This window comes from Aquarana catesbeiana, linkage group LG07 (genome assembly GCF_042186555.1).
Source record: "Aquarana catesbeiana isolate 2022-GZ linkage group LG07, ASM4218655v1, whole genome shotgun sequence".
NCBI lineage: Eukaryota > Metazoa > Chordata > Amphibia > Anura > Ranidae > Aquarana > Aquarana catesbeiana.
Window position 1 is genome coordinate 117,058,514 of NC_133330.1, and position 18,747 is coordinate 117,077,260.

The 18,747-nt window shown below is 46.1% G+C and overlaps 1 protein-coding gene across 1 annotated transcript in view; it reads right to left on the minus strand.

The window, feature by feature from the left end:
* Nucleotides 1–18,747, minus strand: part of FAM83F (family with sequence similarity 83 member F) — a 426,779-nt gene that overhangs the window by 243,147 nt on the left and 164,885 nt on the right. The window contains exon 2 of the mRNA XM_073592655.1: nucleotides 14,943–15,110. Within this exon, the coding sequence (XP_073448756.1) occupies nucleotides 14,943–15,110 (168 nt within the window). The remainder of the gene's footprint in view (nucleotides 1–14,942; nucleotides 15,111–18,747) is intronic.

Sequence of the window (18,747 nt, forward strand, 5' to 3'; positions counted from 1 at the left end):
AACATCTGTCTCTCCTTGTTGGCCTCCCAGATTTGATGGGGGGGGGGGTTGCTTATTAAAAAATGTCATGGTTATGCAATAGAGTTTCTCTGTCAGCCTACCTGTCTCCATGTGTTCATCTCTAAAGACCAGCTGCCTCTCACCTGACTGGTTTTATAACCTCTCCTCTAAGCATGGCCCCACCCCAGGCCCTATCAGGGAACCCTATATTAACCTGTGCACTCCAAGCCAGCAGGGCTGATCAACCATTGTGTGTTAGCTTTCGTGTGTACTTGCTGTGTTTGCTACGTCTGATTCCAGTTACCGACTTTGGCCTGTTCTTTACTATTCCTGTCTGCTCGTGACCCTGACCTTTGGCGTGTCCCCGACCACCCCTGTTTGCCTGTGACCCTGAACCTTGGCGTGAACTCTGTTGTCCTTGTCTGCTTGTGGCCCCGACCTTGGCTTGTCCCTTACTTTCCTTGTTGTTCCAGCCTGCTGCCTCCTTCCTCTTCACCTGTAGTCTACCGTGAGCATGAGCTGTGAGACCCTGGGGCCTGCGACCTGGAGCCAGACTGCAGCGCAGTCCATCCTTACCACTAAAGTCTCTGGTGAACACCTGCTGGCTCTTAGACTCTGCGCCCTGGGGAATCTATGCTCTAGCTCCCAGTGGGATCTGTGTCAGTGATCCAGTAGACCTGCTTCCTGAACCTCCCAGGGTTCAATCCGCAGCAGTCAGTGCTAGGGTCCACTACCTAGCGGTGCACTTCTGACTCCTACAGAGTGCATCTGTCACCTAGCCTCAAGGTGACCTGACAGTTTGATCAGCCATGGACCCGGCTGATGTGCCGCTACCTGCAGATGATTCGTTGCAGGGCTTAGTTCGCAGACTTGAGACCCAGGAAATGCATCAGACCCAAGTGATGTGATTCCTTTAGGATTTGGCATCCCGTTTTGAACAGGTTCAGGCCTCATTAGGACCCCCGGTTCAACAACCTCAACCGCTATCTGCTGCTGCACCTATCGCACCAGTCGCAGCCACACATTCATTACAACTGCCAGCTCCGGCCCATTTCTCTGGGGACTCCAAGGCTTGCAGGGGGTTCCTTAGCCAGTGCACGATTCGTTTTGAACTTCAGCCCCAAAACTTCCTGTCCGATCGGGCGAAAGTAGCCTATTTTATATCCCTTCTGTCCGGCGAGGCGCTAGCTTGGGCTGCCCCTCTGTAGGAACTGAATGATCCAGTGGTTTCTACCCTGTCTGATTTCTTGAAACTTTTTCGGAATATCTTTGAGGAACCGGGTCGTGTCTCCTCAGCAACTAGCGCTCTTTTACGTCTCCGTCAAGAGTCCGCTTCTGTGGGACAGTATGCTCTTCAGTTCCGTATCCTCACAGCTGAATTGAGCTGGAATAATGAGGCCCTAGTTGCAACCTTTTTACATGGCCTCTCTGATAGAGTGAAGGATGAATTAGCAGGAAGATCCCTTCCTGCTGATCTGGACGGTGTCATCACCTTGTGTAACCAGATCGATATTCGCTTTCAGGAGAGGGCCCAGGAAAAAAAGACGCCAGCACTCCCCGTTCCTTAGGCAGCTTGAGCTCCCAGTCCCTTCTCTTCGATCCGAGGAGCACCCCCTGCCCGCTGAGGAATCTATGCAGCTGGGCTGGACCAAGTTGTCTCCTGAAGAACGCACTAGGAGCAGAACTCTGGGCCTGTGCCTCTATTGAGGGGCCAAAGGTCATTTTCGTGACACTTGTTCTCTTCGTCCGGAAAAACGATCGGGGCCAATACATCTGGAAGGTGGAGTATTAGACCCTGAAGTATCACCTTCACCTTCTCGTCTTCTTCTTTCTGTGTTCCTTCATGTCGGTGCTTCCTCTCATTCGGTCTTGGCACATCTGGATTCTGGAGCCGCTGGCAATTTCATGGATTGGGAAGCTGCATCTTCCATGAGACTTACCCTTTTGCCCCTTTCAACGCCATTGGTGGTCTTGGCGATTGATGGCACTGTTCTTCCAGGGGGTCCTATCCGCTTCCAGACCCTTCCTGTTAAGATGTCGGTAGGGACACTCCACCAGGAGTGGATATCCTTCCTTGTCTTGCCTAAAGCTTCATCTCCTATCATACTAGGTCTTCCTTGGTTACGGTTCCATTCTCCACACATTGACTGGACTGCTGGACAGATCCTGGCTTGGGGTTCCTCCTGTTCCTCTTCCTGCCTATTCAAGGTTACCCCAAAAGAGAAACTTCCTGTTGCCACCATCCCAGTATCTTCTGCTCTTCCCGCTGCATATAGCGATTTCTGGAATGTCTCCTGCAATAGTCGGGCTGAGGCACTCTCTGGGTCATGTGGCACTCTGGATGAGGAGCCCACCTGTAAACTTGAGCCGATCATTCACTCCAGTTTGCATGGTCATTTACCTTTGCCTGTTCCTGGACCCCCTTGGACGCACATCCAGGCTGACTCGTCTACCAGTTCCACAGTCGCTACGCCCTGTGATGCAATTCTGGTGGTCGCTGCACCCGGCAAAGCTGTTCAGTCGGCCTTTGCACCAGTTCAGCCTATGCCCAGTGAAGCTATCCAGCTTGACTTCTGTGACACATCACTTTCTAACCAACCTGGCCTCAGGGATCCACTGACTTCTGCCCAGTCTGATGATCCTGTGTTGGATGTCCAGCTCATCTTTAAGGGTCTGGGGGACCCTGCTCAGACTCCTGATGGTCTTCTTATGCCTTTACCCATTCCTTAGAAGCCTTTAGCCCTAAATAAGTCCTCTCGTCCTCTCCCTACCTCGGTTTCGGTCTCTGAGGATAATGTTAAGTATGAGGTTAGTCAAGTTCTCGATTCCCGGCGCCGTAGAGGCATTCTTCAGTACCTCGTACATTGGGAAGGGTTTGGTCCTGAGGAGAGGTCTTGGATCACTGCATCTGAGATCTTTGCGCCTCGTCTGTTGAGGAGGTTTCATCTGGAGTTTCCCTTTAAGCCAGGGCCCAGGCGGAAGAGGGGGAGGCCTCATAAGAGGGGGGATACTGTCATGGTTATGCAATAGAGTTTCTCTGTCAGCCTACCTGTCTCCATGTGTTCATCTCTAAAGACCAGCTGCCTCTCACCTGACTGGTTTTATAACCTCTCCTCTAAGCATGGCCCCACCCCAAGCCCTATCAGGGAACCCTATATTAACAAAAAAATGTAACAAAGATGTGGAAATGTGTACGTGAATGTCCTTTAATCAATTGAAAGTGGTGTTTGGTGCACTTTAAACTGAGTACTCACTACACAGACACACTCCATTTACACACTGCAATATACTGCATTAAAACTGCACTGAAATATACTGCATTAAATGTGCACTAACGCACAGAAATATACTGCAGTAAACCTGCCCTGACAAAATAAACTGACACTAATGTAAAAATGAATGGTCACTACACACACAAATCAGGAAAAAAAATCAGGAAAAAAGACAGCGCTGACCAACAATCATAAACAAAATCCTCAGGTATGAAGCAGAGACTCTTTATTTTATAAAAAGTGAAGGTAATACCCAAGGTTTACAGCAGTCTATAGATGGTCATACAGAGACTTGGATGAGAAGCTGACAATACCTGGAGGCTGGAGCCACATGGACGTCACAGGGGCTCAGGGAGAATACATAGAGCCATGGAGCAGAAAATGCAGGAGCGCCTGTATCAATGGGCCAGACCAGAACCGTAGCCACAAGAACTGTAGGGGCCAGTATCCAATAGCCGCTCGGACTGCGTCCGGAAGTAACGTCACAGCCTGGGGGAAATCAGCCACGGAGATCCACGGCTATGGGCAAAACCCTGCTGCTGAGGCCAATCAAACACTGCTGATACCAGGCGAACAAGAGGGAGCACACATTGCCGACAGGTGATACCACATGTTTCGGGCCACCCCCCTTCTTCAGGTTATCCTTCAGGGACCCCTGGCCTTACGGGTCTGGTCGGGCCCCTTGCCAGAGGCGCTCCTGCATTCTCTGCTCCATGGCTCTGTGTACTCTCCCCTGAGCTCCTGTGACATCTATGTGGTTCCAGCCTCCAGGTATTGTCAGCTTCTCATCCAAGTCTCTGTATGACCATCTATAGACTGCTGTAAACCTTGGGGATTACCTTCACATTTTATAAAATAAAGAGTCTCTGCTTCATACCTGAGGATTGTTTGATTGTTAGTCAGCGCTGTCTTTTTTCCTGATTGTTTATTGTCATCTCATTGGTCTGAGTTTTTTTATACAGCAGCAGCCACAGCTCCATTTATATTTTTGGTTGTTTGCTTGGAATTTTTTCTATGCGCCTGGACATTTGTTTTTTAACACACACACACACACACACACACTGACTGAACTATCACTAGATTCACACTAAACTGATATTCTACACCGACAATAGAATCAGAATAGCACACTATAGCACACTAAAGATGGATACATACTATACAACTTTTGTTGTTGGATTTCCTTTAGATTTACCTTCAACCATGTAGTGGAAGGGCCTGCCTGTTTGCAAACAAATTGAAAGGGTTTAGGTTTGACTTCATATTATATGGTTTTGGTAAATCTAAAGAAAAAAAATATAAAGGAAATTGTACAGTGTGTATCCAGCTTTACTCTCTAGTAGTACTGAACAGAGCCCTGTTCTATCTCTCTCCATGCCGATATCACACTACAAATGGCCGATATTGAAAGAATACTTTTATAGTGTGGGGCGGGACTAAGAGCAATAAGCCATGATTGAATAGAGTCATCATTACTTTCTCCAATCATGGCTCTGACAGTGCTCTTTGCCCTGATTGGGCAAAGCTTTTATTGCTTCATCCAATCAGGGCTTCCAATGCAGTGTGCAGCGGTGCATTGCATTGTGGTCATTCGGCGGGCTGAACAAACGGTCGAAATCTCCGATAATTTAGGTGTTCGTCAAACGGGCCAGCAGCCAATGTTCAGCCCGAACTCATGCTCGGGCTGAACCGTTCGCCCATCCCTACTAAACAGTAATAAATGTATTAATGTTCACCTACCAGGCTACCAAATAATAACTGTTTACCTTGAAGAAACTAAATTAGAAATAAACTGTATGTGTTCAGGGACATATGCCCTGAAAGAGGGAATTCCACATTTGGGGCATACTCCCCTGAATACATACAGTCCTAAATGCGGGCACCACTCAGAACAGGGTTCAACTGCATACAGTTGACATGTATTTCAGGCTGGTAGGTTTACTGACCCCTGTCTAACTTGGCCGTAGTTTGTGTGCCTGTGTGATGGGAACCTTAGACTGTAGGCTCTTTGAGGGTAGGGACTGACGTGAATAATTAGTATTGTAGGGGATCAGACTCAAGGCAGGGACTAACTCACAGTTTCTTTAACAAAAGTGTCAGGTTTAATCCAAAGGATAGTCACAAACAGAAAATAGAGGCATCTGACCATAACTCATAGGAAAATAAATTGCTCTACTGAGCCTTACTGTGTCTGTAGTCTGAAAATGTCCCTGGTTTAAAGGTGTCCTTGGTTTAAAGCAAACAGTTGTATTGCAGTTTGGTTATAAACACATGCTCCTAGTTGCCTCCTCACATGGAGACACACACACACTCTCTGAGAGCTAGGACCAAGCTACCTTCATCAAGACCAGACAGAAAACATCAAAAATGCGGTCCACGGAATTGGGAGTCTGTCCCACCCAGCTCTATCAGACTCCCAGTAAAACCAGCCCCGGAACTGACTTTACTAACACAGGGTAAAGAACTATATTTCTTTACCATGAAATCAGTGCTGGCATTACTTTATATTGCAAATCTAAGAATCAGTGGAGGAACATACACTATATTTTCAAAAGTATTGGGACGCCTGCCTTTACACGCACATAAACTTTAATGGCATCCTAGTCTTAGTCCATAGGGTTCAATATTGAGTTGGCTCACCCTTTGCAGCTATAACAGCTTCAACTCTTCTGGGAAGGCTGTCCACAAGGTTTAGGAGTGTGTCTATAGGAATGTTTGACCATTCTTCCAAAAGCGCATTTGTGAGGTCAGGAACTGATGTTGGACGAGAAGGCCTGGCTTGCAGTCTCCACACTGATTCATTCCAAAAGTGTTCTATCAGGTTGAGGTCAGGACTCTGTGCAGGCCAGTCATGTTCCTCCACCCCAAACTCGCTCATCCATGTCTTTATGGACCTTTCTTTGTGCATTGGTCCAAATCATTTGGTGGAGGGGGGGGGATTATGGTGTGGGGTTGTTTTTCAGGGCTTGGGCTTGGCCCCTCAGATCCAGTGAAGAGAACTCTTAAGGTGTCAGCGTACCAAGACATTTTGGACAATTTCATGCTCCCAACCTTGTGGGAACAGTTTGGGGATGGCCCCTTCCTGTTTCAACATGACTGTGCACCAGTGCACAAAGCAAAGTCCATAAAAGACATGGATGAGCAAGTTTGGGGTGGAGGAGCTTTCAAACATTCCCATAGGCACACTCCTAAACCTTGCGGACAGCCTTCCCAGAAGGGTTAAAGCTGATATGCCATTAAAGTTCATGTGCATGTAAAGGCAGGAGTCCCAATACCTTTGACAACATAGCGTATATCCCATCGATCACTTTTCCTGCCACTCAAACCGGTTTCACAGGCATCTTGCTACATATCCCCCCCTCCCCCCAAACTCAGAGGGTTGAGCACCCTAAGCAAACACACTGTAAACTCTGGAGAGGGCATCAGCGTTAGCTGGTTGGCTACCTGGTCTAGGTTCTACTATAAATTAGAAATTCTGTAGAGCCAATAACCATCTGGTAACTCTTGCCGTTTTCTAATTTTTTTGGACCATCCATTTGAGAGGGGCACGGTCAGGTAATAGCCTAAACTGTCGCCCTAACAGATAGTATTTTAAACTCTCAAGAGCCCATTTGATGGCTAGACATTCCTATTCTACAATAGTGCATCTTCGTTCTGCAGGGGTCAGTTTTCTGCTTAGAAATGCTATGGGGTGTTCCTCCCCATTCATGACTTGGGACAACACTGCACATAATCCCACTTCTGATGCATCTGTCTGCACCACAAAATCCTGTGTAAAATTCAGGGTAATTAAGACAGGGCTGTTGCACAGGGCTGTTTTTAGGTTCTGGAAAGCTTTCTGGGGTCCAAGTTACCACTGAGGACTTCCCACCCTTGGTAAAATCTATAAGGGGAGCAGCCTATGTAACAAAATTGGGGACAAACCTTCAATAATAGCCTATTGATACCAAAAAGGCCCTCACCTGCTTTTTATAAAGGGGTCTTGGCCAACTTTGGATGGCGTGGATTTTTTGTGACCTGGAGTTTTACTATCCCCCTGCCAATATTGTACCTCAAATATTGGACCTCCTTTAAACCCACAACACACTTCTCAGGATTGGCATTCAGACCCTCACCATGGAGGGCATTAATAACAGACCATGTCATTTAAATATGAAGATGCATAGGCTCGGTGGGGTTTAGGGACGCAATCCATCATATGCTGAAAAGTGGGCAGTGCCCTATGTAGGCCAAATGGCATCCTATTTTATTGCCAGTGCCCTTCAGGGGTAGAAAAGGCTGTCTTCTCTTTAGCATGTTCTGCAAGATGTATTTGCCAATACTCCTTCATAAGGTCCAGAGTGTGATATACCAAGCATTTTCTAGACACTCAATTATATAACACACTGTGCAGCGCTAATACTTAGCAATTAAAACCATGTGTTATAACAAATATGTATCCAGTAAAAATGATATATAATGTGTAACAATTAAAACGTGACATCCAGTAAAAGATGTAAATAAAGTGCTTGTGCTCCGTGAATCACACAGTCCATATTAATGTGTTAAACTGAACAGCAACAGTCCATAATGACAGCATCAACCACGTGATAATAGTATCTACATAAGGTGTGCACACATCCCCCACCAGGTGTACCCTCACCTTAAGGGCCTAATAAATAAGCTTGCAATTAATAGCAATAGCTTGCAGAGATCCTTCTTTATTTCCTTTATCCTATGTTGGTTGTAGAACACAGATCACTTCCTCCTCCTGGTAATTAGGGATGGGCCGAACACCCCCCTGTTTGGTTCGCACCAGAACATACCAAACAGGCAAAAAATTTGGCAGGACACACAAACACTGTTAAAGTCAAGTCTCATTTTAAAGGCTTATATGCAAGTTATTGTCATAAAAAGTGTTTGGGGACCCGGGTTCTGCCCCAGGGGACATGTATCAATGCAAAAAAAATGTTTAAGAATGGCCTGTTTTTCGGGAGCAGTGATTTTTTTTTAATGCTTAAAGTGAAACAATAAAAATGAAATATTCCTTTAAATATCGTGTCTGGGGGGTGTCTATAGTATGCCTGTAAAGTAGCGCAGTTTTCCCGTGTTTAGAACAGTACCACAGCAAAATGAAATTTCTAAAGGAAAAATTGTCATTTAAAACTGCTCGCGGCTTTAATGAATTATCGGATCTCGGCAATATAGATAAAACTCTTTGAAAAGAAAGAGCATGGGATCCCCCAGTCCATTACCAGGCCCTTTGGGTCTAGTATGAATTTTAAGGGGAACCCCGAACCGAAATGTAAAAAAAAAAAATGCGTGGGGGTCCCCCTAAAATCCATACCAGGCCCTTTGGATCTGATATGGAAATTAAGGGGAACCCTGCACCAATTTTTTTTTAAAAATGGCGTAGGGGTCCCCCCCAAATCCATACCAGACCCTTATCCGAGCACGCAACCTGGCAGACCGCAGGAAAAGGGGGGGCGAGAGAGCGCCCCCCTCCTGAACCGTACCAGGCCACATGCCCTTAACTTGGTGAGGGTGCTTTGTGGTAGCCCCCCCAAAGGGGCCTCATCCCCACAACCCTTGCTCGGTGGTTGTGGGGGTCTGCGGGCGGGGGGCTTAGCAGAATCTGGAACCCCCCTTTAACCAGGGGACACCCAGATCCCGCCCCCCTGTGTGAAATGGTAACGGTACATTGTACCCGTACCATTTAACAAAAAAAATGTCAAAATGTTAAAAAAAAAACAAGACACAGCTTGGGACAAGTCCTTTATTAAAAAATAAAAAAAAATAAAAATGTCCCACGAAGTCTATTCATCTTCTTCTATCGCTCCTCCGATGGACCGAAAAATAAGAAAAAACCTGCCACCGATCCGCCTCCATGGGAGGCTCCCGACGTCTGATGTGTCCTTGCAGGTGACAGTTCTTACATAACTGAGGGTGGGGTCACCCGGGTACATCACCGTGTGGCCCCGCCCTCAGTTATATAAGAACTGTCACCTGCGAGGACGCGTCAGTGGCGGGAGCCTCCCACGGAGGCGGATCGGTGGTGGGTTTTTTTTTCCGGTCCATCGGCGGAGCGATAGAAGAAGATGAATGGACTTTGTGGGACATTTTTATTTTTTAATAATGGACTTGTCCCAAGCTGTGTCTTGTTTTTTTTTAACATTTTGACACTTTTTTGTGAAATGGTATGGGTACCCGTTACCATTTCACACAGGGGGGGGCTGGGATCTGGGGGTCCCCTTGTTAAAGGGGGCTTCCAGATTCTGATAAACCCCACCCGCAGACCCCCACAACCACCGGGCAAGAGTTGTGGGGATGAGGCCCTTGTCCCCATCAACATGGGGACAAGATGCTTTGGGCAGCTACCCAAAGCACCCTCTTCATGTTGAGGGCATGTGGCCTGGTACGGTTTAGGAGGGGAGGCGCTCTCTTGTCCCCCCCTTTTCCTGCGGCCTGCCAGGTTGCGTGCTCGGATAAGAATCTGGTATGGATTTTGGGGGGGACCCCTAAGCCTTTTTTTTAAATTTTGGTGCAGGGTTCCCCTTAAAACCCATACCAGACTTGAAGGGTCTGGTATGGATTTTGGGGGGGACCCCTACGCCATTTAAAAAAAAAATTGGTGCAGGGTTCCCCTTAATATTCATACCAGACCCAAAGGGCCTGGTAATGGACTGGGGGGGATCCCATGCTCTTTTTTTCATACTACAGACACCCCCCAGGCACGATATTTAAAGGAATATTTCATTTTTATTGTTTCACTTTAAGCATTAAAAAAATCACTGCTCCCGAAAAAAAGTCCGTTTTTTAAAAAAAATGTTGCATTGATACATGTCCCCTGGGGCAGGACCTAGGTCCCTAAACACTTTTTATGACAATAACTTGCATATAAGCCTGTAAAATTAGCAATTTTGATTTTTCATGTTAGTGTCCCATAGACTTTAACGGTGTTTCGAAAGTCCCATTTGCAATTTGCAAGAATCCATGTGGGGGACAAAGCAAACATGTGGAAGAAGGTGCTCTGGTCATATGAGACCAAAATTGAACTTTTTGTCCTGAAAGCAAAACTCTATGTGTGGCAGAAAACTAACACCGTATATCACCCTAAACAGACCATCCCCACTTTTAAAGATGGTGGTGGCAGCATCATGTTGTGGGAATGGAATCTTGGAAGAAAACCTGTCTACAAAAGACTCTGCTGTCCGGATTACAACCCCTCTCCGGTGTCACATGTGGCACCTTTCGGGGGGGGGGGGGAGGCAGATACCTGTCTAATACAGGTATTTGCCCCCACTTCCGGTGAAGTATCCACATGTCTGGCCCCTCTTCCGTCCCCCCGCTGTCTTCTGGGAGACACACAGGTCCCAGAAGACAGCAGGGAACACTCAGATTGCGCAGCGTGACTCGCGCATGCACAGTAGGGAACCAGGCTGTGAAGCCACAAGGCCGAGGGGACTGATCGGCTTCAGGTGAGGACATCGCAGGCCTGGACAGGTAACCATCCTTTTAAAAGTCAGCAGCTGCAGTATTTGTAGCTGCTGACTTTTAATTTTTTTTTTAGGTGGAACTCTGCTTTAAGACTGGGACAGAGGCTTACCTTCCAGCAGGACAACGACCCTAAATATACAGCCAGAGCTACAATGGAATGGTTTAGATCAAAGCATATTCATGTGTTGGAATGGTCCAGTCAAAGTCCAGACCTAAATCCAATTGAGAATCTGTGGCAAGACTTGAAAATTGCTGTTCAAAGACACTCTCCATCCAATCTGACAGAGCTTGAGCTATTTTGCAAAGCAGAATGGGTCACTCTAATGCCCCGTACACACGGTCGGACTTTGTTCGGACATTCCGACAACAAATTTCTAGGATTTTTTCCGACGGATGTTGGCTCAAACTTGTCTTGCATACACACGGTCACACAAAGTTGTCGGAAAATCCGATCGTTCTGAACGCAGTGACGTAAAACATGAACGTCGGGACTATAAACGGGGCAGTGGCCAATAGCTTTCATCTCTTTATTTATTCTGAGCATGCGTGGCACTTTGTCCGTCGGATTTGTGTACACACGATCGGAATTTCCAACAACGGGTTTTGTTGTCGGAAAATTTTATCTCCTGCTCTCCAACTTTGTGTGTCGGAAAATCCGATGGAAAATGTCCGATGGAGCCCACACACGGTCGGAATTTCCGACAACACGCTCCGATCGGACATTTTCCATCGGAAAATCCGACCGTGTGTACGGGGCTTAAGATGTGCAAATCTGGCATACCCAAAAAGACTTGCAGCTGTAATTGCAACGAAAGGTTGTTCTACAAAGTATTGACTCAGGGGGGCTGAATACAAATGCACGCTACACTTTTCACATATTTATTTGTAAAAACTTTTGAAAACCATTTATCATTTTACTTCCACTTCACAATTGTGTGCCACTTTGTGTTGGTCTATTACATAAAATCCCAATAAAATACATTTACGCTTTTGGTTGTAACATGACAAAATGTGGAAAATTTCAATGGAGTATGAATACTTTTTCAAGGCACTGTACATCTAGGACCTTGAAGGTTGGTCCACCTTTAACTGCCAAGCATGGACGCGCTGGGCTCTCTAGGCCATTGTTACCTTAAGGTGGGCCAGAATCTCCTTTTTAAGATTGTAGTATTGTCGTGCCTCAGCAGCACTCAAATCAAAATAGGCCTTCTGTGGGTCTCCGATCAAAAAGGGGGCGAGGACCTCAACCCACTGTTCCTGGGGAAGCCCTTCTCGCTCCGCCAACCTCTCGGAAGCCGCGAGGAAGACCTCCACGTTATCCTCGGCCATCATTTTTTGTAGTGCAGCCTGCACCTGCAACGTTGTCCACCAGTAGAGTCTTGTCAGCCAGCGACTGTATCTGACTCTGTATGAGCTTATTGAACTATTTCTGCTCTTGCATGGCCACTTGGGTAGCAGATGCATGCAAACAGTTTCCTGTTGTCTAATTAGTTCTTTCATTATCCCAACTGTTTACTGGCACCAGTGAATACAACATTTTAGTGTACTGCCTCTTTAAGAATGCTTCTGCAAGAGGCAGTTACTGGATCTTGTGCCCACTCCAGCCATCAATTTGTAGGGGATTAGACTCAAGGCAGGGACCAACTCACAGTTTCTTCAACAAAAGTGTCAGGTTTAATCCAAAGGATAGTCACAGAAGGCAAGAGGGTATGAGCTGGGGATGGGTATCGGATGTAATGGTCTCTGGGGTGATAAACCTTTTTAGGCAAAAGTATCAGCCCAATGATGTTGTGCCAAATAGATATGTGCAGAATGGAAAAAATTGTTTTGATTCAGATATATTCATTATGTTACTAATTTCGTTTCAGAATTAATTTAGTTTTGTTTAGAAAATTTAGAATCAGTTGGAAAATGAATAAATGATTTGAATTTGGATTGGTCGAAAAATGATCAACCGATCCGAATTCTGTGCGAAGAAAAACTGGTTGTTCAGGAGCGGGCCAGGAAGTCAGCTGCCGCTTCCTTGACAACCGATGACTCATCGGCATGTTTCCCCGCTGACAGCTGAAATGTAAACAAATGAATACTGGAAATGAAAATTTCAGAAAAAAAACGACATGGTGGTTTCCCCCATCCATATGTAAGGGTTTTAAGGGGAACCCCACGCCAAAATTTTAAAAAATGGCATGGGGTCCCCCCAAAATCCATACTAGACCCTTACTCGAGCATGCAGGCAGGCCAGGAAATGGGGGGGGACGAGTGAGCGCCCCCAAACCATACCAGGCCACATGCTTTGGGGCATGTCCATCAACATGCTCCAAAGCACAAGGGCCTCTTCCCCACAACCCTGGTCCGGTGGTTGTGGGGGGTGACTTATCGGAATCTGGAAGCCCCCCTTTGACAAGGCCCCCAGATCCCCCCACCAATGTGAATGAGTAGGGGCTTCCTTAAAAGCTTCGCCATCCTGCAAAAGTGCATATGCATTATATGCATTACCATTGCTGTACTAAAGTGAAGTTCCTGGCCGGCACATGCCCCACACTACAAGGGCTGCCTCTCTGCAGCCAGATCATCCGGAGGAGGGCATCCAGGCACCAGGATCAGAGAAGATGCAGTCTACCTCCCGACTCCCCCTCTGGCCAATGACAGTACTGCACTCAGGGCAGGGGCAGATCCACAGTCTAGTCTCAGGAGGGGCACTGCCAGAAAATTTTGCGAGCAATTTATCGGGGAAATGGCTGGTGTTGGCGCTTTAATCATCACGGCGCCATGGTTGATATGGCGTCAGGATGCATTATTTCTATTATTACATTGTAATATAGGATTAAATAGTTCAACTCACCATAATGCAGAATCAGTGGGAGCCCTGAGTGTGTCACTTGCCACCGTTGCCTGCCACAAGATGCAGATTGTCACTTGCCAGTGGCTGTGTCCCAGAGTGAGGGAGCGGGCAGTGAGAGATAATGTAATCTCTCTGCTGCCCGCGCCTGCACAGTGATGGCAGTGTTCTGTCAGAAGCTGAGTTGCGGTAATGCAGGGCGAGTGGTGAGAGATGATGTCAGAAAGCCGCTACCCATCAGAAAATGCAATTTCCCCGTCCCCCCCCCGGATCCCTGGATCCGCCCCTGCTCTGAACAGACAATTTTTCTTGGTGTTATTTCCAGATTAATGTATGAAAATATATTTCCTTGTGCCAAGCACAGTTCATATATAATATTATATTGCCACTCTATAACTCTCAACCGTGATAGAACCTTTCACAGCTGACAGAGTATGCAAACAGCAGAGAGCAAACAGTAAATAAAAACCTTGGCCCTCTTTCATGCAGAAAAAAAAAAAACACTGAAACTCAAAGCTTTATCTTCAATCATCTTTCTCCAACACAGAAGAAAAAAATATGTATATAATATGTATATAAGAACTGTGAGTTTTACTTGAATCTTTGCAAAGAGCCAAGATTAAGATTTACCGGTATGTGTTTGCTTTAATCAGATGCACAAGGAAATCTCAATTTCTGTGCAAGAACTGAAGTGACATCTGCATGGGTCTCAGAATCTCTCACCTTATATAAGAGCAGCCTGGTGTCATAATTCTCATCCACACAAATCAACTTCGAGACTCCGAGTCCGACGTGACTCACTGACCTCACTCGTTGCTAGACGCCAGGTGGCCCAGGCGCTAGCAACAAGTGCAGGGTTGCCAAGCCAGCGGCGCAGCTCCACCCACCTCCAGGTCCAGCCAGTGTAATTACACACGGCAGTGCAACGTAATTACACACTAGATGAGTCTCTCTCTATGCGCCACTGAATGGCTGATGTGAGACAGCGAGAGAGACTCGGGCAGAGCTGCAAGTGATATGTCAGTGTGATATTTTCGGGGGGGGTATTGCCCTGTTGCCCCCCCCGGATCCACCCGTGGCTCAGGGAGACAAGCTGGTAAAAAGCTCAGATCCTAGGACAGATTTGACAGGTTGGCAGGGACTGACTGATGCTGTGTTTGGGTGTCAGATGAACAGAAACCCGGGCATAAGTGTCAAAAACTGGACTTTCCGGGTCATTCCCATACAGGTGGCGACCCTAGTTTGCATGCACTATTTTTTCGTTTGCAATAAAAAAATAAATAAAAAAACAATCTTGCTTGCAGACATAGCGTTGCTTATCTCTAATCCTTTCTATACTATAGGATTTATTTTACCCGAAGCATAGATCCAGACAGCTCCATCAACTCGCACATTTCAAGGAAATACTTGACTCCACATTCTCCCAGAATAATGTAAACTGGAACTCTCCTTTTGTCAGCTGCATCCAGAACATCTCTGAACACCTCCCGGTCAGTGAAATAGTCCATTACAATGGCAATCACCTGCAATACAGGAAGGTAAAATACATTTGTAGTAATGAATATGATATTATTGAATCCAGGTACTGGACTACAGAAACATTTACAATCCGTTTACTTTCACTTTCTATTGTTATGCTGAATGTTTTGTTGCACTATCCTCTTCAGTCAGCAGAGGAAGAACTATAGCCAGAAAAGCCTATGGATTCCTATGGAGAACGCTGAGCAGTGGTGGCTGGTACTCAAAAATTTTTTGGGGGGGGGTGGCGCAAACAAACTGAAAAAATACTGAAACAAAAACATCAATTGTAGCCTCACTGTGCCCATCATATGCAGCCACCTGTGCCCCACCAGATGCAGCCACCTGTGCCCCACCAGATGCAGCCACCTGTGCTCCATCAATTGCAGCCAACTGTGCCCGCCCGCTGTCTGCCTGGAACTTACCCCATCGTGGTGGTGGGTCAGGCAGCGGGACAGGCGGCGAGCAGTGGGATGGTAGCGCAGCGATGGCTCAGTGTCCTTCGACTCCTCCATGTATGTCTTCTCCCTTACATCCAGGCCTCCTAATTGGCTGAGAGGCAGTTCTGCGTTAGCAAAGCAAATATTAATTTTCTTTACTAACACACCTGGGTGGACTGCGAGTGCAATGGTTTGGGCTCGCAGTACACCTTTTTTGAAGCCTATTAGAGCCTATCGCCTATGCAATGCATGAATCTATCCATAGTGCACAGAGGGGGTGGCTGGAGAGAGGGGGCGGTGCCTGAGCGCCTCTAATTGACGCACCGCCACTGACGCTGAGCATCATGGGATTTGAAGTGCAGGAAGTAAGCCATATTGTGGAGCTTATGGACCCTTTCTACTATAATTCCCACGAGACACTGTGGCAAGGAAGAGAGAGGGTTCTTATTCTTGGCGCAGCAGGAACTGCACAGAGACTGAGTTACTGGAGGCAGGACAATAAGTATACCGCACCTATTCCACACTTATACCACAGACTTACTGCATCTTTACCACACCTATACTGCATGTTGGTTTACTAAAACTGTTGCCAAGTGCACCAAAGGGCCTCGATTATAGCCAGCAGAAGAACATAAAAGTCTGCCCCTCCGATAAAACCATCTTGTTCACTTCTCCTATTTCCTTCAATTCTATGGACAGTCCACATCCAGTTGGTCTAGGCCTAGCATAGTCACTATCACTGCACTTTGGAAGTTTAGTTCCTGTGTTCGGTGAATCAAGCTTTATTACTACTCACTCCTGCACTTTTTTGACCTTGCTACTGTTTATGCTGATCTGGACGCCAAGTGTCATCTAATGCCTAGTCCTTATAACCAATCACCCTGTATGCTAAATTGTGTCATTACCATAGTTAATCCATTTCTATGCTTACTTCATTACCAACCATATCATAGTTAGTTAGGTTGAAAAAAAAAGACCCAAGTCCATCTAGTTCACCAAAAAAAAAAAAAATACAATCTCATATAGACAATCCTTCGCCCACAGTTGATCCATAGGAAGGCAAAAAACCCCAGCAAAGCATGCTCCAATTTGCTACAGTAGGGGAAAAAAAAATATATCAGGTGATATGTTAAAGCAGAACTTCACCCTATGCTATCTGAGCAAAATCTTTGCCTGTAGTCTTCTAGGACACATCACAGGTCCCAGAAGGCTGTGGGACAATTGGCAAAGTGCAGTGGGAAATCACAGCCACGCTAGACATGCCAGCGCCAGCAAACCGGAGACTGGCAAATAACTGGCCCAGGTGAGGACAGTGCTGGATCCCTGGACAGGTAAGTGTCCTTTTTTATATAATTCAGCAGCTACAGATTTTTTTGGTGGTGGTGGTGGTGGGGGGGGGGGGGGGTCTGAAGATCCCCTTTAAGTTTGCCTTTACTAACTGGTCCAGTGCCTGTTTTCTTTGATATAGTACTGCTACTGGATACTGAGTATTACTTTCAGTGATTTTCAACTCAACCTAGTGTGCCAGAGGGGCTGAGGTTTATAAGAGGTCGAGGCAAGGAGCAGAGAACCCATAAATTCGAACGAAGCAGAGAGTGTTCCACCGCTATTTTTTTTAATTTCAGAATAGTCATATAAACATTGTACATTACATAGCATACTGTAGATGTCACATCTTCTACAAAATAAGTACCTCGTAGAAATATGATATCACAATCTAATACCTACAGGTTTTTTTTTTTTTTTAAAGGGTAAATTTGTATTTACCTTATTTATCGGCGTATAACACGCACAGGTGTATAACATGCACATTAATTTTAAGATGGAAGAGTTTCAGGAAAAAAAAAAAAATTTAAATAAGGAACTTTGAAGCAAAATAAGGGTCAGTGCCCATCTGCAGTCTCACCATTGCCATCAATACAGCCTGTCCAATGCCCATTTGCAGCCTCACCATTGCCACCAATGCAGCCTCATCCATGCCCATCTGCAGCCTCACAAGTGCCATCAATGCAACCTCATCAGCCAAAATCAATGCAGCAGCCTCACCATTGTCATCAATGCAGCAGCCTCACCATTGCCATCAATGCAGCAGCCTCACCATTGCCATCAATGCAGCAGCCTCACCATCAGTGCAGCCTAATCAATGCCCATCTGCAGCCTAGAGGGGACAGGGAGGGGGGCGGCCCAGGAGACGGGACTTCCTTTTACAGAGGCCGCCAAGTAAACAGGAGATTCTCACTGTATGTAATCTGACATCCCCCCTCGTCCCGCCCCCCTCCCTGTCCCCTCCGAGGCATCTAAAATTGAAGTATTGGCGTATAACACGCACATGCTATTTGCACCCAATTTTTAGGGTGAAAAAGTGAGTGTTATACGCCAATAAATACAGTATTTTCAGTACATAACAAACAAACAACTTGACATACATGTATATGGAGCGAACATCACGCAATCCATTATAAAATATGGCAAACTGGTATACATTTAATGGATACATAACAACTTTACGGTTACATCTCTGCTCTGTTCAATTAAGTTCCTTTAGTGAGCAGGAGCTTCATTCACTCTTCAAGGGGCAGGTGGGATGGTACTAATCGGAACTCACCCAAGAGTCCCATATCTTTAAGAATTTTTTTGGGCATCCTCTGGCTTCATATTTCAACTTGTATAACGGAATAGCATGATTAACGATGGTAAGCTAGAAGGCTATGGTGGGTAAAGCTTGAGATTTCCAATGAACAGTTATTGATTTTTTAGCATAGAACAATACTATCCGCATAAAATTTGTACATTTTTTGATATACTCTCATCGTCAATATATCCTAGTAAACACCTCAGGGCATTACAGATATTGGGTATTTGGGTTAGGGAGCTAATAAAGGCCGTAACCTCCGACCAGAACTTCCTAATCGGACTGCACTCTCACATCAGATGAAAGAATGAGCTATCAGCCATGCCTCATCTGAAGCATAATGCCAAGGGTAATCTATTAAGTTTAAACAGTAAAGATGGTGTGAAGTAAGATCTGTAGAGCAATTTAGTTTGTATGACCTTGTCTCGGGAAGAAATGACAGAGGGAACCTGGAGGGGAAGAACTTCCTGCCGGATGTCCTCCGTCAGTTCAAGGATATCAGCTCTCCATTTACTGGCCGTACTGCTAAGCCTATGAGTTGTAGAATGTAGCAGGGACCTATAATATGTT